The sequence below is a fragment of the Dermochelys coriacea genome, chromosome 4 (assembly GCF_009764565.3).
Source record: "Dermochelys coriacea isolate rDerCor1 chromosome 4, rDerCor1.pri.v4, whole genome shotgun sequence".
Taxonomy (NCBI): domain Eukaryota; kingdom Metazoa; phylum Chordata; order Testudines; family Dermochelyidae; genus Dermochelys; species Dermochelys coriacea.
The window spans coordinates 55836617-55857086 of NC_050071.1; the positions used below are offsets into that span (position 1 = coordinate 55836617).

The window sequence follows — 20470 nt, forward strand, 5'->3', positions numbered from 1 at the left end:
CCGCCAGCTCCAAGTGTCCACTTCCCCTCAAGTTCATTAGGAGCACACTCTGCCTCAAGAAGCCCCTGGTGTTATGTCACTTCAATTTGACAAGCTGGGAAACTGAGGCCCAGAGCAGCACAAGGTCACACAGTGAGTCAGGGGCACAGCTGGGAACAGAATCCTAGTCTTGTGTCTCCCCTGCGCTGGCCGCTAGACCGAGTTCTCCTGGGGAAAAGAAAAAGCTAGAGCCGCCTGGCTCCTGGTGGCTCTGTGCACGCATAAGGAGTGGGAGAGGGTGGAACCCCCGGGGCAGGGCCCAGCAGCGGTTCGGTGTGGGGTGCCGGTTGGCCCCGTGCTGTTGCACTAAGATGCGTTGGGGTCCGCCTGGGCGTTCGCCTGGGCGGCTGGTGCAGCAGGAGCAGCCAGACTCGGCCTGTCTCCCCCGCGGTAATGCGGGGGGGGGGGGGAGGGGAGGCTGGGGTCAAAAATCAGCAGGCTCCGGCTCTAGCCCAGACCGCTCTGCCCCACTGCAGCGGCTGCCGCGGCACCCCGCAGCCAGCCTGAGCCCGCCCCTGCAGGCCGGCGGGCTCTCGCGCCCGCCCGCCCCGTCCCTGTCGCGGTCCCCCGCCCGCGCGCCCGGCCTGCGCGCGCGCTTTCTCCCGTGCCTCTCGGTGACGTGAAGGGGCGCGCGGTGGCAGCACCTCCCCGCGCGCTGCTTAAAAAGAAGAAAAGAGGGAGCGAAACATGAGAGCCGTAGTGAGCTGCAGCCACCGCCGGCCGCGGAGGAGGCATCACCCCAGCCGGGCGGCTGCTACTGTCCTACCTAGGGAACATCCTTTCTATGGGACAAGTGAACTGCTGCTGCCGCCGCCGCCTCCCACTGCAGCGTGGGGGGGGGCCCTTGGCCCAGCTCTCGCCACCAGGGCGCCACAGCACCAATTACTAACCCTCTGTCACTTGCACAACTTTACCCCCACAACGCCTGAGCATCCTCCCACTAAGCCGGTTTGGGTGGGGGGTGGGGGGGGAGTGGGGGGAGTTCTTTGCCCTCTCGATTTTTTTTCTTTTTTAACCAGCATCACTCTCCAGCCCTCCCCCCGTTGGGGGGCTGCTGATTCCCTGCTTTGAAGTGCAAAAAGAAAATCCATCGGGGAGGGGGGGGGGAGGAAGAGTTTGGTTTGGTTTTTTCACTCACACGGTCCAAGGCGTGATGCTGAAGATGCTCCCGTTTAAACTGCTGCTGGTGGCCGTGGTTCTGTGCTTCTTTGAGGGGGATGCCAAGTTTGGGGAGAGTGGTGCAAGGAGGAGAAAGTGCCTGAATGGTAACCCACCGAGGCGCCTGAAAAAGCGAGACAGGAGGATGATGTTCCTGGAGCCTGCGAGCGGAGGGGAGATGATGTGTCGTGGCTTGTACCCCCGCCTGTCCTGTTGCTCCAGGACTGACAGTCAGGGGCTGCTGCACATTGAGACTAAGGTAGGCACCGCATGAGGCTTTTTGCATGGATGCAAACTCACTGCTAACCTGCTGGGTGGTGTCTGCTTTGATTTTGCAACATGGGTTTGACCATTACTGTTTGGGAGGGTGGAGGGGTCTGATCTAATAAAATAGAAGCGTTCAAGCGATCCTGGTTTATTTCCTTGAGAGTTACATAGACCTCTCTCCAGAGCTGTTCATCAGAAGGGCGGCTTAGTCGGTTGGGAAGGTATTTTTAAAAGAAAGTTCTCTCCCTCTTACAACGAAGGGTTTTTACAAATGTGCAAGTTTCCATGAGATCTTACAAATCTTACTCATTCAGATCGTCCCGTCTTGCTCAAATCAGCAGCTCGGTGCACTGCTGCATGTTTATTGGCAGTGCCCCTTTCTCACGAAACATGGGCTTCAGGTACAAGGACCATGTGCTGAGGGGATGGTTTGAGAAGAAGGAAGACTTGAATGGCTTTTTTGGATTAAGTTTGTGCATTGGCAAGAGTGAAACTGTGAATTAACTTGACGGTGGTTTCTGGTTTATTTTTCTGGGGGTAAAAAAGCGTGTACAATTTTTTCCACGTGTTTGGTCAATAAAGGATTTGGATAGTAGATGGTACTGGTGCATCAGAGCTTAGTGATCTCTAGTCAAGGCTCTTGTGTTACACACAATTCTCTAAGTGCCACAAGTACTCCTTTTCTTTTTACACAATTACATGTATCAGCTGAAAGGGACTCCACTGTTATTGATTCTCACACAGGATGGCATGAGATATTTGCCTTTTCACACTATGTGACAATGCATATGCCTATTTAAAATTGAGTTGCTTGAAAAGTATCTCATTGGAATTTTAAAATATTTAATTTATGCTTCCTTTAGTAGATTAATTTCTATGTATTAATGTGTTTGCAATTTCTCTAAAGTTGTCCAGATATAATTCTGCAGGATCTTATTGGATAAACAGGGCAATGATATTAAGTGTGTACACAGAGATGGAAATTCCTGAATAATGTCATTAAGAATCACTGCACGTGAAATAAACAATCAGGTGTCTTCTCTTCCCCTCCACTTTCCCCTCCCCAGTTTAGGTTTAATTAAGAATTCCTCAGTTACAACACTGTAGTTGTCAAGGTCTGAGAGACTCTTGGAAAACTTGTGTTTCAGTCTTGCTGGCCCAAGCATAATAAAAAAAAAATACCCGGCCTGAATTGAATTTTTATGCTCAGTTCACGGTAGATTTCACTCCATTCTTATGTAAACAGCTTCTACGAATCAACATATGTGTCTGGGTGGTATCTCTCACTTTGTTTTGTAACAAAAAGCCATATTGCATCATTTAATTTGCTCAAGTCATGCAAATAGGAAAAAATCAATAGGACAAAAAGGGGTCGACTTATCCTCCTCCCCACTAAACTGCTGCCCACACACAGAGTCCTGTTGCTTATGGCAAAAGAATAACAACAACACCATTGTGTTTGTTAGTTGGTTCACTAATGGGTGAAACTGGAGAACATCATTCTCCTTCAGTCCCCAGCTCTGTCCAAATGTTCATGCCTTTTGAGGGAGCATTTGTCCTACCCCCTCTATTCCCAGATGAGTGAGAACAGTCTTACTTCAGGTTTTCAGCTGCAGCTCCCTCTTTATTCTTACCATATGCAGCAGTAGTTTGAGATTCAGGGCAGATATATTTCTTCATGCTGTCCAGAGACAGTGTCATTAAGCTCCTGTGTGGTAATTCAATTAAAATACAAAATAACTACATTCAGATAACCTTAAGAGCCTAATTGAAGTGTACAAAAGTCAAATATGGAAAATATGTCCTTAACTCACCCTGTTTGTAATATGTAGGTATTGCAGCACATATGTTATGTGAGATCACCCACTGTTTGGAGACCCCTGCAATAGTTGGTTTAATGTGGTGAATTAAAAATGGAGTTAAGACAATTTTGAATTTCCTAGTTATTGTGGGGTTTTGTCCCTTTGCGTTTTTTGAATATATCTTTTGTTTAATTTCTTTCTTTTGTAGATAGTAATAAACAAATCCTTGAAGTGTATGAAGTTTCAAAACAATATAACATAACATCTATTTCTAAGCATTAAAACTTACCTTATAAATATAGATTTATACTTTTTAGTGGATATTATTCTAAAAGGTTTTAAAACCACATTATTTATCCATTAAATGTCAGTGATTACAGCTATCTGTTTTATCATGTAAATACATATTTAGACCATTTTCCAAAATACATGTCATTTATACTTGATAGAAGTAGTGACCATTCCACAAGAGACTTTACAATATCATACAAAACGCTTGGAGGGAACTTTGTAAAAAGTGGATTTTCAGCACTATATTACACAAGGGCTCCAAAAGCTGAACAGGTCTTTAATGTGATATAGAGTCATATTAATCCACAGGATTGAGTGTCTATGACATTAATAGGAATCTGAACATTAGCTTTTTCTATAGCAAATTGAGCTCGCTCAGCAGGCAGCAATTTCAGATTAGCTTCTTGGTTAAGATGCTGTGTGTCAGCCCTGAGACAATTTTATGGTCAAATTATTGATCTGTCTTTATGATGACAACACTCCCAGTCCCTTAAGCACAGCAAAGCAGCAATAAAGGGCACTGCTTTAATAAACAGACAAAATTAGAATGTCTTTAGTAATATTTTTTGCATATTCTAGCTTTCTAGAATATCCCCATTTTACCATTAGGTTCACTAAAGCCAGAATCAAATATTGTGACACCAGAGTTTTTGAAGATTTGCGTATAGCCAGATAGGCACAGAAGTTCTCTCTACCTTGGATGGTTTCACAGCCAAGGCTGTCAAGGAATGGGTGAAAAGAAATGGTTTTCAAGTGTGCCCTTTTACAATCATTTGTTTGCTCTGGCTCTTTCACAAACAAAGACTATTGTTGAACACATCCAACTAAACAAATAACTCATCTTGGGGTCCCTTTAACAGCTGCCTTGGTACAATGATCTATTTACATATTAGCCTAAAATTGAAACTGAACTCTTTAATGACATAATCCAGCACTATAGTTCAGAAGAAACATATGTTCAACCCAACAGCTGAACAACCTTGTAGGCATATGATTTTTAGAAATAATTGCTTGTATACCAAATACAGTTTAATGAAACATCTTAATTCACTGCCATATATTTTTGCTGTTAACATCAAACCCACACTGTTTTTTGTCAAATAAAATAAACACAGGGCGTGCAAAACAGAGTGCTATATTACACGTATAGAATTTCTGTGTCTTGTGGGTGTCTCTGTTTCTCCCTCTTTTCACTATTTTTGTTGTTGATAAACCAGTCTTGTAAGCTGTACTTTCCTGTATTCCAGTATTTATCTTACCTTTCTTCTACCAGTCTTACTTGCCTGTGGATAGAGATTAAAGGATGATCTTACAGATGTTATAAATTAGTCAGCAGCAGGCATAATCATTATTAGGCATGCTGCAATAATGTTTGGAAGTTTTACATGATTTCCACAGCAAACCACTGCAAATTTGATGGTTTCACATATAACTTAAAAATTGATACAGGAAATTAGTTTGCATTTCTTTAAGAGACCAAAGATATGGTCAGTTTTAAAGGTAAAGGTCATTATTATATGTTCACTGAAAATACTGTGTTCTAAACAGTGTTTCAGCCTTGGGCTAAATCTGTTTAATTGACATCAGTAACGCTATTGATTTATTGAAACCAAAGCTAGAATGATGGCTCTATCTACCTTCAAATAGGTATTTCTACTGCAGACCTCACACGGAGCAAAGTTTTAACATCCTACTATGCTCAAATAGCATGAAACTTATCATAAAAATATTGTGCTTGATTTTCAGATAATTTATTGAGTCCCATTCCCTAATCTTTTGATTAGTTATTATATGACCAAGACACATTCCAAAAATTGAGAGAGGGACTCAATTCCTCAAGGACTAAAAATTAAACCTCTCGTGGATGGCAGCTGGTCAGGAGGATTAGGATCCTTTTGTTTTAGCTTTAGCCATTAAAATGGAGGCTAACAGTTTTTACTTGTATATTACTGAGCAATTAATGTATTTTCCACAAGGAAAAATAAATTAACTTTTGACTTTTTGTACCTTCCAATAGAACTATGGCAATATGCCTGCATCAGTTGTGGGGTTAATGCGGAAAACAAACTCAATATTTACCTCTCTGATTATTGACCTATGCTTCACCACATACCACTACCACCAACTGTATGCCAGTGCTTGAATGAGATTAGCTTAGAGATGAAGACAGATGATTCTAGTGGACAGAGGAAAGCACTTTGAAGAGTCTGCAAACATGGTGTAGTTTCCTTGGTGGTAAATACACACTCAAAATTGGGCAATTTAGTCCATAGATTAAGAGTGCTCCTGGATTCCCCATTGAAGCTAAACTCTCACATCAGCATCCACAAGTTGTCTAACCTCTGTGGTTGGCTTGGAGACTCTGTTCCATCATGGTGAACAATGGCCTGGTCTTTGTTATATAGGCCTTTGTCACTTCCCATATGGACTACAGCAATGCAATATACCTAGGCATGAAGCTGTCAGCCTGAAGGAAATTCCAACTGGTACAGAATGTGTACTCAGCAGCATGGGCTACCGTGCGCATATAAGACCTCTCCTCCACTGGTTTCCTATAGAAGAAAATCAAGTTCAAGATCTTGGTTGTTATCTTCAAGTCCCTCAATGACCTGGGCCCAGCATATCTAAAAGGATTTATTAAAATTCTAGGATGAAGACCGTGGCTGACAACTCTGCTGGTCGGGCATCATGAAACTTTCTACCATAAGAGCAAAGCTCATCTGTGCAGGAAACTGAGCTTTCTTGGGGATTAGTCTGAGACTGGAATGAACAGGAGGAACTAAGGGCCAAACATCTCACCACCTTCTACTCCAAGTGCAAGGCTCGTGCTTCTTCAGCTTTGCCTTATCTCATACAAACACGTATCAGTGTGTACACTTAAAAAAACAAAACAACCCCATACCAAAACAAAATACTACACTGCACACACAATTCTCTTATTACAGAAAGGACGAGAGAGAGCCAACTTCAAGTGACAGATGTTAGTCATGTCGCTTAATGCACTGCTGGAAGACACTCAGATGCTATGATAAGATGGCAATATAAGAACTGTACAGAATAGACTATTTAGGGCCTGATTCTCCAGACTCAAACCAGAAAAACTCTGAAATTAATGAGGATTCTACCAGAGAAGGCAGGCCAAGTACTGTTCTACTTACTGACATTAGTGGGTCCAATTGAAGCCAATGGGACTACTTTGAGCGACTGCTTGTTTTGAGGATCCTTTGACAGCACGTGGAAGGGTTGTGTATCATGATTAATTTCATTTTCCTGAAGAGGGTCTGGCTTTGAAAAGTTTGGAGAAATGCTTCCTTAATTAAATTTTTTTTTTTAAAAAGTAGGTAGTCATATTCAGAATTAGGATTGCTGCTATTAATATTTTGTATGTGATTTTTAAAATGCCATATTATTGCTAATATTTTGTCTGCCAGATTTAAAATAAAAAAAAGCACTCATATGTGGAAGCAAAGTTATGTGATTCTCATCCAAAAATAAAGTGATGAGTTCAAAATTATATTACTGGCCTTAGGCATTCTGATGACTGATGAGCTGTCAAACAGCAATTATGTGTCAAATTATGGCCAAAAATCTCCATGCAAGTTAAATTATTTGATTTACCTAGAGTAATTTAGCAAAATTACTGCATGTTTTCTGAAAGGAATTAATCAATGTTGTTACAGTAGTATGAAACATCACCGAGTCCTTCACAGTGTAAAAAACAGTAATATCAAATCCACTCTGAGATCTGAGAACTTGCACGGTAGAAGCAAGATTGTATAAAATGTTTGTAGCATCACTTTTTAAAAAACAATTATCTTAGAACTGTTTATAATTATGCTAAATCAGTAATAATGAGATACTGTGCTTTATGTTCTGATAAGGCCTGATCTAGCTCACAATGGCTGCAGTGAATGCTGGATTGAGCCATAATGTAATTTTGGGTTGAGAGATCAGAAAGCAAACCCTTAGTACCATGTGGTTTACAATAAGTTTTGAAGTGCATAATATTACAGACAGATAGTGAAGAATGTGCTGTTTTCTGTTAACATTTATTTTTCATGATATGTTGACATTGCACTCCCCAAGCTCTTGTGTTTACTTATACAAATTATAAAGCATGGCATAGTGCTTAAGTAAGTATTATGCATAATATATTGACTTCTTTTAGGACAAAGTTAAAATTGAATAATAAGACAAACTGTATGTTAAGGAAAATTTCATATTTTCTATTTCATATAAACAGAAATTACTGAAAATCTAAGGCTTTTTCTACCAACAGTTTACATTGGCATATGCATGAATACAACTGTATTGAAAAGCAGAAAATTCAGAGGAACCCCTTTGAGAATTCCATCATAGGAGGTTCAGTAGTAGGCTCACAGTACAATCCAAAACCTGCATATTTTATAAATACCTGGAGATTGTTTTTCTAATGTGTTCTGACTTTAGAAATTTAGTTTTAAATCTTTAGGTAACTCTTAATCTGAGCCTCTTATGCATGTAATTTAGACTTGGAAGTTGTATTTTTCAGCATCACCTATAAGAGAAGTGGACCTAGGGCCTATTCCTGCAGCCCTTGCTTATGCCAGTAATCCTTATTTATGTGAGTATTCCCACAGATCAAGAATTACTCACACAATTAAGAATTTGCAGGCTTGATTAGTGGGAGTAAATTAATTTGCATTTGGAAAGAGAAACACTTGTTAGTACTCTAAAATCTGAGGATTTATTGCATGTGATTCTCTTTCATAGTAATAATTTTGCACTTAGCATGGTGACTTAAAATATGGCACTTTTACTGATTCATAACTGTACTGGTTACATTAGCATGATTTACTTATATTATTTCAAAGAATCTTTTTGTATAAGACAGGGAAGTAGGTCATGTGTTTATTTGTCTCTGGTTTGTGGCTTGCAGATATTTTCTGTTACCAACAACACAGAATGTGTGAAGCTACTGGAAGAAATCAAATGTGCACACTGCTCACCACATGCTCAGAATCTATTCCATTCACCTGAGAAAGGGGAAGCATCTGAAAGAGAACTAGCTCTTCCCTTCCTGTGCAAAGACTATTGTAAAGAATTCTATTATACTTGCAGAGGTCAAATACCAGGTAAAAACTATAGCAAAATAATGGACTAAAAAAAAAAGATGTCTAAATTTAAATGCTCTCTATTGCTTAAGAGATATTGGATCAGATCCTGCAGTCCTCCACTGGGAAAACCCCAGAGACATTAAGTACTGTAGAGTCAGGACCATGAAGGTAGATCTTTCCTATTCAAGTGAATATTTGGGTTTTTTCTTCCCAGCCTCCTCTTGAATTTCTAGAAAAAACAGTGATATGTTATAACTTTTCAAATCACCAGAATAAGTTATTCTCTGTATTGAAATTTCACTTTGTTCGCCCAAAGCATAAAAACAATTAGTCAATCATAAAAAAGCTCTTCTAACTGATACGCTTTTAAAAAGTGAAAGAAAAAAGAGAAGCTGTAGTATAGTGTAGGTAGTATAAAGATTTTGAATATTTAAGGTGTCCTTTCCTGGTTTGGTAATCACATACATTCTTGTTTTTAAACATATGCACCAGAATTCAATGCCCACTGAAATCAGTGGGAGTCTTTCCACTGACTTCAGTGCCCTTTGAATCAGTTCCATTGATGCTGTTAACAACATGGGACCAAATTCCACCCTTAACTGATGCTGAAGGGTCCTGCCATAGTCACATGGTTTACCTTGGCATAACCAAAAGCGGAATTTGGCCCATGGTGCCTGTAGCCATCACACAAATGTCTCGTATCACCTTTACACAAGATTGCCAAAATGCCCTGCAAAGGTAGTTACATTTTAAAAAAGTTAAAATATTGTCTTAAAAGATTATCTTAAACAACATCATCAGTAATTACAGGACCAAAACATTTATATAATTATGATTGCCCTTTCTTCAACTGTTCCTCTCTCCTTATCCAAACACTGTTGGCACCACAGAAAAAAGTTGAACTAGTGGGATTTTTTTGAGTAGTGAAATTTAAAAGAAAATAATGTAGTTCTGAGTTAGTTAAGTTCATGACAAACTTGCAAATAATCATGTATAACATGAACAGTTCTGTAAAACTGAGCTGTGTGATAGGTATGGCTTTAAGTGGGCAATACTTTTATTGCTTAGGTACAATATGTACTTTGTTTTCTTTGAACTCACAGGGATGCAGGACTTTTCTGTAGTGTTCTCTTATTGACTTGCAAAAACATTTTGAATAGAGTTGCTTTTTCCCTTTGGTGTGGTTTAACATGTATCTAAACCCATTCAAATATGAAAATATTATTATTGTCTTTATAAACTACAGAGATGTTTCTAAGGCTTTCTTAAACCAGCTGTTTCTTGCTCTTTATCACATTCCCCAGAGCAAAGCAGAATAGATCATAGTTGCCAAGACTGCCTGCCGAGCAGAGATAACAGAGTAGATATTGTAAACGTTTGGCCCATCCTGGAAGCCACCACAAAGAGTGTTTTTTAAATACAAGTTTGTAACTAACCCAAATGATGAGTATAGTCTGCTGAACATTTACATCATCTTTTCATTAGAGTCTAAGTTTCCGAGAAAAATGCTCTATAGGGAAAAAAAAGTTAAGGAGGGAGGAGGGGACAGAGAGGGAATGGACTGAGCAGCACAGGAGCTACACAGCCTCAGTATCCTCACTCCCCAGATCAACGTATGTGGTGATGAATGACAAATTTATTTTTCTACAAAGTTTGTGTATATGTAAAACTGCTGAAGTGCATCAAGATGTCAAGTGCTTTTTGTGACCACCCAGGTTGCCTTGAAAGATAACCAGATGAAAGCATAACTTTAGCACTGGACAGAGCACTGTGCTTTGCAGGAAAGAGCTTACAAGCTAGCTAGAATAGGAGTTTTCCTACATCAATCAGATGCTAATAATCATTCTAAATACTTGTTCTGAGAGTGGGCTGCACTAACAAAAAGTCGTTGCATACTTATGTCGGACAGGGTTAATTGATTTGTTTGGCAGAGTGGTCATTGGCACATGTATTAATATTTCATGAAGGTATTGAGATTCAGGTCACACTTTGGGGGAAAGTGATCTATAGAATTCTAGAGTGTCCCTCAAAATATACATGTATATTTAAAAGCAAATTCATAGTTCATTTGAGTTTTATAATCTCATACATTTATAATTATAAATGTATGAGATCTGTTTCCCCCACTTGAAAGTTTTACAAACTTGACAAGTATTGAAAAGACAAACAAAAAGAACCCACAACCTATGTTTCATTATTTAGATTGCTTGACATGAACAACAAAGAACAGGTTCTTGTGAGGCAATGTGGCTTGGAGGACTGTGCACAGGGCTGGGAGGTAAACCGGTCTGAGTTCTAATCATTGCTCTGCCAGTGACTCAATGTTTGGCACTTAGCACATCAATTAATTTCTCTCCCTCAGTTTCTCCATCTGTGGCAGTGGGAATAATACCCAACTACATCACAGGGGAATTACAAGGAGTAGTTGGTGATGGAAAAAGTGCTTTTACTCCATAAAGTGATATAGGAAGGATACATATTTTATTGACTAGAGCTAGTGAGCAATTTTTGGTTGAAATGAAATTTCAACTTTGGAAAAAAACTTTCTTTTTGTTAAATTGTAGTTTCATTTTCAGACCAGCTCTATTACTGACTAGCATCAGAAATCCATCCACAGTTCTCTCTCCATCTGCAAGTCAAATATATTAGTAGGTACTTAGCCTTATGGGACTGCTTCATTAAGAAATACCTATGAAAGTAGTACATTTTCCCTACTAAGTATGAGATTGAGCTTGCATTTTTATGCATTCAAAATCCCCATTTACTTCAGCAGGAGTTTTGAATGCCCAAGGAATGAAGGATCGGGTCCATCCTCCCTGTTTTTGCACAAGGTCAAAATATATATAGTAAGCTGTATACAAATAATACTTGGAAAAGTTGTGTGGATATATACTACATGAGGATGTAAAGAATGGTATAGAAGCTCCCGATTTTATCTCACATCTCTAATTTCATTTTAGCATCTGAACTTTACATAGAAGCTCAGTTTGAGTGAGTGTTGGGGCACTAAATTTAAGTCTGTTAATGTAATTATTTAATTATTATGAATTTTAAGTGTTGTAAGGTGCTCTTAGATCTTGGGATGGGTAGGTCTATTATCTAAATAAATAAAGGGAGGTTTATTCTCCCTTCAGCCAATAGCATAACTTCCATGAAGGCCAATGGAAGCCACATGCTCTGAGGAAAAACCTATCCCTGTCTCCACAGCCACAGAAGATTCTGACACCCAAGTCAGAGGAAGGATTTTGGGGTAGTCAAATGTAACGGGAAGAGCAGTGGCAGACTAGGGCTAGGGACAGATATTTCATTACTACACTATCCTCTCCTCCCACAGAAGATTACATGCATTAGGACAATGGAGGCTGTTGAAGCTTGAACTGACCCAGCTCTGTTACTGACTAGCACCAGAAATCCATCCAGAGTTCTCTCTCCATCTGCAAGTTAAAACTATTAGTAGGTACTTAGCCTTATGGGACTGATTCATTCAGAGAGTGGCTCCACAACTGCTCCATGGTCTGGGGAGAGGATTCTTTTCCATTCATCCACAATGTATCCTCAGGTTTCAGAGAAGCAGCCGTGTTAGTCTGTATCCGTAAAAAGAAAAAGGAGTACTTGTGGCACCTTAGAAACTAACAAATTTATTAGAGCATAAGCTTTCGTGAGCTTCATCCCTTCATTGGATGAAGAGAGCTGTAGCTCATGAAAGCTTATGCTTAATAAATTTGTTAGTCCGTAAGGTGCCACAAGTACTCCTTTTCTTTTTAATGCATCTTCAGTGCCCAAATCCAGTAGCCAAGCTGAAGATTTGCCACAAATAAGGGGCCTACATCCCTTCTTTGAATTAGAAATCACATTTTTCTTCACTTTTGAAGCACCAAATGGTATCATGGAAGCAAACTGACATTAGCTGGGGTTCAACAGCTTACCTGTCCCCTTGTGCCCATTATTCTTGTTTTTAAGTTCCAGATGTTACCAAAGTCAGAATCTAGATGTGGATTTTTAACCAAGTGACATTCAAACCAAAATGGCAGAAATGGAGAATAACCACTCCCCGCACTGCAATTCCAGAAGTACTTCCACAGTTATTTGGTATTTGCCGAAAAATGTCCAGTGTGGAGGCTGCAACAGTTCCACACTGCTGCTGGGTGTATGCAGACCCATTACCATACAACTGAAAAATCCACTGGGATTAAGTTGTGTGACCGTCTGACCTGGTAGTTTCCAAAGGTTTCAGCAGGGGGAGCATTTGGCTGGAGTCACCTCAGGAACATAGCTAAGAGTTGAGGAGAGTGAGGTGAGCACGTTTTTTGTCAACAATTTCAGATGTGAAGCTAGAAAGCTGTTCATTTATCTCCCCCTCTCCCCCCAAATTTTTCAAAATCCATCATCGTGGAACAAAGAAACCACAAGGAAACAGAATAATACTTCCCTTAATCTATATCTATATCTATATATATTCTCTATCTCAATGAAGTTAGCAGGAATAAAGTCATTAAGTTAGATACCCAGGTGGCATAAATCAATGTAGCTCCATTTAATTCAGTGGGCTAACTGTTCATCATGTGCACAGTTTAAGAAAGCAGTGAGTGGCGTGTCTTCTGGACTTGACCTGTTCCAGGCATGGTACAGGCCCAGGATAAGTTAGAGCAGTCCAGGGGCTACTTTAATTTACAGCAGGCTCCCCATGATTGTGGTGGGTAAAGGCTGGGGCCCAGATCAGAACCCGACACAATCAGTCCACTGAAGACTCCTCTTTAAAGTTACAGAAAGGGAGAAGAGGCATCCACTGAACAAGATGCCAAAGGAACAATTTGAGATGTAGGAGTAACCAGAAAGTGATGGAGGTTACAAAAGCTGAGGAAGAATAAGATTTCAAGAAGAAGAGCATGGTCAATCGGTTAAAAAGCAGCAAAGAAGTTAGGTTGATAATAGTTGGAGATATAGTAGAAGATTTGGTCAGGAAGTTGATATGATGGTGAAAGCTGTTTCAGTGGAGGGAGAAACCAGATTAAAAGAGTCTAGAAAGGAGATGAAGAAGAGGAATTCCAGACAGCACTTGTAGACAGTATGTTCAGTGAGCTTGGAAATGAATGGGAGAAGAGGGAATGTAGTTGGAGAAGTGGGGTCAAGGATGATTTTTTTTTTAAATGAGAAGGAAATTAGAGCATACGTTTAGTGTGAAGGGAATGAACCATTGGAGAATGTGGGATTGAGGGAAAACATTAAGAAAAGGAGAGTGGGGAGTAGGGAGATCAGGATGGGAAGCAGGGAAGAGGTTTCTGGGGCAGTTGGAGTGGTTAGAGGAGGAGAGCAAACAAGAAATCTCAGTTTGGGTGATGGGGGGGGAAGTAGAGAGGGTGATTTGGAGGAGGAATTAGAGGGAGAAGAAGGGAGGTCCCATCAGATCTTTTAGATTAAAAAAAAAATCAGTGACATCCTGACCTTAGCAAGGTGGGAGCAATGGGAAGGTTTAAGGAGGGAAGCAAAGTTGCAAGAGAGGCAGCTGTGGTTGCAAGTTTGCAATGGCAGAATTGAATGAGAATGCAGAAGTGGTGCTTCTTGAATAGTGAGGTGGAAGAGCTGTAGGAGGAAAGAATAAATTTGTAGTGGTAGAAGTCAGCATGGTTGTGAGACTGCCATCCAGGATGCTCAGCTGGATGAGTTCAGAAGCAGAAGAAGTTGTTGGTGAGTGAAGCCAAGGCTGAGGGTTGGCTGGTTGACCTTGCAATAGGAAAGAGGGTAGAAGGAGTCAAGGGTGATGGAAAATGAGATAGGGATGAAGGGTGAGATTGGGGGAGGAGGAAAATAGTTTCTGAACCTGGAAGCTCCAAACTTTCCTGGCAAGTTTTGGATCCAGACTGGATCCCAAATCCACATGATGGGTTTAGATCTAAATTTCCTGACCTGAACTATCCTCAACTTCAGGGATATACAGACTGGGACCTTGAGATCAGATTCCTCTCTCTTTTTACCATTCATTTTTCAAATATAAAGAAATATAATGTGTGCGGGATCCTAGCAAAACAGGAGAAACTTAGAATGAGCAGAGAAAATTGATTACCACCTGTAAGGGTCTTTAAAAACATAGCAATAGATACAGAAATTCAGAGGGCCACACTTTACAGCCCTTAGGCATAAACCCCAGAGAAGTCAGTAGCAGCTGTGCTTTACTGAGGATAGAGTAAAAACTGCAGGATTTTGACCCCTTATATAATTAAATATTTCTTTATTGAGACAGTTTTCATATCTGATCTAGTATATGTACTATATGGCAGCAAAAATTTTTAAGTAAATGCTTTCTTATTACATGGCAGAATAAAACCTAATGGTCAAGTTCTGCCTTTTTATGCATGTGCCAGACTCCCATTGAAGTCAATGGGAATTGCACAGACATCCAAAGATAAATTGACCTTAATTGGATGGAACATATACAGGGTGGGATTTTGAAAAGTGTTCAGAGTTGGCCTACCTCCATTAATTTCCATGGAGGCAGTTAGACCAACTCTGAGCATTTTTCGAAATACCACCCATTATGCACAATTGGAGTTGTCCTTACAGAGACACCATCTCTTTTTGACAACTTAGCAAGTTCATCCATTGACACTGTAGCATTTCAGAGTTCAGTTCAAACCCCAGTTTTTAAAAACACAGTTATAGAATATGAAAAAGGAATGGGCTTATTGAATGGCAAAAACAAGTTCAGTACATTTCATACTTGCTTACATGCTAAAATACTTCATGATACAAATAGCCACAGGCATAAAGTCAATCACTTTATGTATAAGTAAAGAACATTCCATATGGCATAGGTTAAATGAGTTTGCATCTGACTTATTAGAAATGAACATACACTGGCTAAATAGTGTGATCCACATATACTCCCATTTATTCTTATTGAAGACAAAATTTCAGAACAAAGAAATGTGTCCTTAATAAAAATGGCATATTGAGCATGTAGTAATTCTACAGCTCCAAATGTCCATTGCACTTAGCTTGATTGTCAATTGTATGTAGAGAAAGAAATTACTAAGGGCTCGGTCATGCCCTCTGATGTCAAATAATTCAACATCAAGATTCTGGATTGTTTTGGGGTCTAGCTTGACAAATCCAGAGCCTTGGAATACTGTTCCATGTTTATGTTACAATGAATCTTCACTTATTCCATATGAAAATTATGCATCTTTTTTCTCGTGCATTTCTTGTGCTAGTTCTTATAAATCAGCAACAGCCACTAGCTGCTGATATTTGCTGAATCTCCAAATTCATACCACAACACACAATCACGTGTTCCAAATTTTATTTTCTATAACCCAAAGGCAGAATTTGGCCCATTATTTGGAATGACCTGGATATTTATTTATTAAAGGAGGATGCATGTGAAAAGAATGCATGATTGTGAGTTGAAGTCCAAAAGTTTTATTGACATAAGTTTGGGATAACTGCATTACTTACAAGTGGTGAAGTTATATGAGAGTCATGCTGAGTGCCAATAAAACTTTTATACTATATACTGAATCATTAATTCTGTATATACCATGGCCCATATCCTGACTCATGCAAAGTCTCCTTTTGCATTGCTCTGGCAGCGCAAAGGGACCTTAAAGATGTTCTAAACCAGACTACCTTGCTGATTTTATTCGAAACCCGACACACTATATATAATGGGCCAAATTCTGCCTTCTGATGTACACATGAGCTTTGATAAAGAGGATTAAAAATGGGTGAAACTTACTAGAAATAGGTCTAGGGGCAGAAAGTAATAGTCTTGCTGTTACTGGAATGTATTAAAAAGTCAACAGCAGCGCTGTTCTTCCTCATAGATCTCGATTTCTTTTCTTCTTTCTAGTTTTCAGACTCCTTTAAATAACCCCAAACCTAAAGAACTCCTTTCAGGTAGAGACAGTTTACAGAACCCATGCACACTTGCTTTAGATCGGCTACAGGCAGAGCTACAGAGCAGGATGAGGCACTCCCTCTTCTTAGGTCCTGGAGAGTGAAGAATTAGTCTGTGACATTGAACCTCAGATTCTCCCATGATAGTGCAGAGTATTAACCACAGAGTTGTAAGGACACCTGAATATAAATTAAGTTCTGTTTTATCCTTAGTCCTCTTTCTGAAACTACTACTCATGCACCAGTTATACTGTCTGTCTTTTGGTGCCAATGCTTCATGAAGTTTAAGATATTGAAGTTTTTACACCCTTTTATAAATCAATGGAAAGTACCATCATTTATTTGAATGGCTGCTAGCAGCATAAAAACAAAACGAAAACAATACTCTGTAATATAATGTTGTTAAAATAATAATGCTAAGCGTCAGCTATAAACCAAAACAGCAAGAAAAAGTTAAGTTAAGGCTGCAATAGCTCGAGCTTTACAATACGTTGTCCTTTATTAGTGGGGTCTGCTGATGTCAACAGGTGCATGGCTGCCTTAACTCTGAATTTTCTCTCATGTTTTTATGACTGACCCTTAATATTATTTTAACATAGTTGGTTTTTTTCCTGTTTAATCACATTTTAAATAATGGGTGATAGAAATAGAGAAGAGTATGCCACAAAAGGTATTACTCCATCTATCTGTGTTTAAAGACAGAACTTTGTTTAAAGTGCTTATTTTTCCACTCAGAATATAACCCATTTGAACATTAGGTTGAAGGCACAAAACCTGCAGGCTTGGCAATACACTAAACACTTTTATGCTCTTTTACATTTTTAAGGGTTTCTCCAAACTACAGCTGATGAGTTTTGCTTTTACTATGCAAGAAAAGATGGTGGCTTGTGCTTTCCAGATTTTCCAAGAAAACAAGTGCGAGGCCCAGCTTCTAACTATTTGGACCAGATGGAAGAATATGACAAAGTGGAAGAGCTCAGCAGGTTCATAAAGATAAATGCTGTTTAATCTAAAAAAACTGACAAATCTTTGTGGTTTTCACAGTGAATCAGCTCAGTCTGTGCTTATGCTCAGCAGCTGTGTCCTCCAGATGTTATTTTCTTCTGCTGCTGTTTAAGTGCCTTTTTTTTTAAATCACATTAGCTTAGATACTTTTAATATGTAGGTTACTAACAGAGTATTATGAGCCAAGCTTCTCTGTGATTCATATGTACTTTATGTGTGTCATTTTGATCTGAAATTTATTACTAATAGTTTACAGCAGTATGGAAGTTCTCTCTACAAGAATTTATTAGCAAATCTGTTTTTATGCATACGGCATTTTTTTTCTCCTGTACATTTTCCACTATTGTGAATAAATTGGATTATGTTATTTAAGTACACTTCTCCAAAATAAGGCAAATTTTATCAAATTCTGAAGTCTTTGGGATTTGCAGTGCTTACTTTAGGAGAGAATTTGCCTATAAAAAATTCACTTTCCTCTGTGAATTTTGCTCTCCCTCCCTGGCTCTCAGGCTACTTTACTTTAACTCCCAGCTATATAAAGCCAAATTTTGCTCTTGGATATACACAGGTTACTCTCATTTACTTCAATAGGAGGGGCCACAGTGCATCTGAGGACAGAATTTGGCCTTTATGATTATCCTTGTAATACCACTTTTGGAAACTTGTATTGTAGTTCTCAGGGGCAGTGTTATGTGAAGATTCTGTGAACTATATCTATTGCAAAATAATAATAATAAAAAAAGTCTCACTGTTTTTCTCTGATTTCTTTAGAAAGCACAAGCACAACTGCTTCTGTATTCAGGAGGTTGTGAGTGGTTTGAGGCAGCCTGTTGGTGCAGTGCACTGTGGTGATGCATCACATCGTCTCTTTATCCTTGAGAAGGAAGGATATGTGAAGATTTTCACTCCTGAAGGGGACATAATTAAGGAACCGTTTTTGGACATACACAAGCTTGTTCAAAGTGGCATAAAGGTTGGAATTCTTTTTTATTTCTCTCTCATCTGCTTATATTTTAATCTAATTATTTGTTACCCTCCCTGTATGTGCTTTTCATTTAAAATCAAAATCATGGCAAGCATCAGCAATTTTTTTCAGGAAAATATTTTAATTTAAAGAAAAAGTATTCTAAATAGAAGATAAGGAGCAAATATGAAATATAGTAGAGTTCCAACTGATAAGGAAAGGGAGCATAATGAAGGAGTCTGCTTTTCTTGGTTAAGTAAAGGGAAAAGATTGATTATAAGAACTGTATTCATATTTCTCTGTGCTTTTATTGTTTCCTCCCCTTGAATGTACAGGAGGATGTACAGCAGCCGGATCACAAAGTTATCTCCACATTTACATCATTTAGGCCTGATTATGCTACTACTGAAGTTTGCCAAAGTTTGGCATTGACTTCAGTGGGAGCAGGCTTGAGCCATTTAAGGAATTATCCCACTTGAATCTTTTGGTATTACCAATGGTTATTGTAGAAGCATACAGAAGGGGGAGCTCTCACCACACCATCCAAGAAGGAGGGGGAGCTACCCTGTGGTTTTTTTTTGTTTTTTGTTTTTTTAAAACATAGGGGGAGCTGTGCTTCCCCTCCCCATTTCTTCAATCCCCAAGAATTACAAAAACTGCCCATTGTCTGTGGTATAATCTAAAATGTGCAGCACACAACCTGTACCCTAAAAATGTTATTGCACCTCTAAACGTATGCCTACATATTATTGAATTTTTCTAGTGCTGATCAAGCACAAAGACTACTATTGACTTTAATGGGAGCTGGAATGGATCCCTGATGATTGGGCAATGATGTGACATTCCTGGAGATGTTGGTTTTCAAGACAGTACTTCTAGATAAGACAATAAAATCATGGGATTAGTAAACTTAAGGAAATCCAAAGGCTACCAAGTGATATTTTAGTCAGAACCCATCTATATTTTATTCCAATATTTACTTATGAAAATGTTTATACTGATAACTCAGCTGAAATCCTACTATGTGATGTGTAAAATTGGAATTAAGCTTTAGAATCAGGCTTTGCATCAAAGAACTGCAATCTAACTTCATAAAAAGCCTCCTTACCTGAAATAACTCATGGACTTGCTTTGGTGAAATGAAAAAAAAAAATAATGAAAATGAGCTATATTGATCTAAAGTATTTATTACACGATGAATAGGCTTTTTGTGCATCAGATACAATGCAAACAGGACAGTTTCAGATAGACCTTTCTGAGACGGTGTTTGGATAATTTTGGGTTTGTTTTGAAACAGAGGAATAAATGCAAAATACAATAGTTTCTTTTAAAAAAAAAAACTAATTTCTATGATTTTGTGATTTATTGACCGTTGCCTTTGTGCCTATGTGGATTGCCTTCAGCTACTGAGCTCCAAGACAAAAAAGAAGAAAAAAAAAGACAAAATACACAACAAATATAAAAAGGAGTATGTTCTATAATGTGGTGTTCTCAGTGTCTTTACATCATGGTGATGGGCGTAATATTAAGGCCTAGTTACTATAAACAAAAATATACTAGACCAGGGGTGGCCAACCTGAGCCTGAGAAGGAGCCAGAATTTACCAGTGTACATTGCCAAAGAGCCACAGTGATACATCAGCAGCCGCCCAGCAGCTCCCACCACCCGCTCCCAGTGTCTCCCACCCACCAGCAGCCTTGCCAATCAGCGCCTCCCCCTTCCTCCCCACACGTCCTTATCAGCTGTTTCGGAGGGTGCAGAAGGCTCTTGGGGGGAGGAGGGAGGAGCAAGGGCACGGCAGGCTCAGGGGAGAGGGTGGGAAGGGGTAGTGTGGGGGCAGGGCCTGTGGCGGAGCCAGGGGTTGAGCAGTGAGCGCGCCCTGGCACATTGGAAAGTTGGAACCTGTAGCTCCAACCTCGGAGTCGATGCCTATACAAGGAGCTGCATATTAACTT

The 20470-nt window shown here is 39.5% G+C and overlaps 1 protein-coding gene across 2 annotated transcripts in view; it reads left to right on the top strand.

Moving 5' to 3' along the window:
- The first annotated feature begins 725 nt into the window (after positions 1–725).
- The window catches only part of LOC119855140 (hedgehog interacting protein), a 98274-nt gene continuing 78529 nt past the window's right edge, over positions 726–20470 (top strand). For both annotated transcript variants that reach the window (XM_038400641.2, XM_043512981.1), the window contains exons 1-4: positions 726–1456; positions 8476–8671; positions 17373–17529; positions 18323–18524. In XM_038400641.2, the coding sequence (XP_038256569.1) occupies positions 1193–1456; positions 8476–8671; positions 17373–17529; positions 18323–18524 (819 nt within the window). In that variant the 5' untranslated portion in view covers positions 726–1192. The remainder of the gene's footprint in view (positions 1457–8475; positions 8672–17372; positions 17530–18322; positions 18525–20470) is intronic.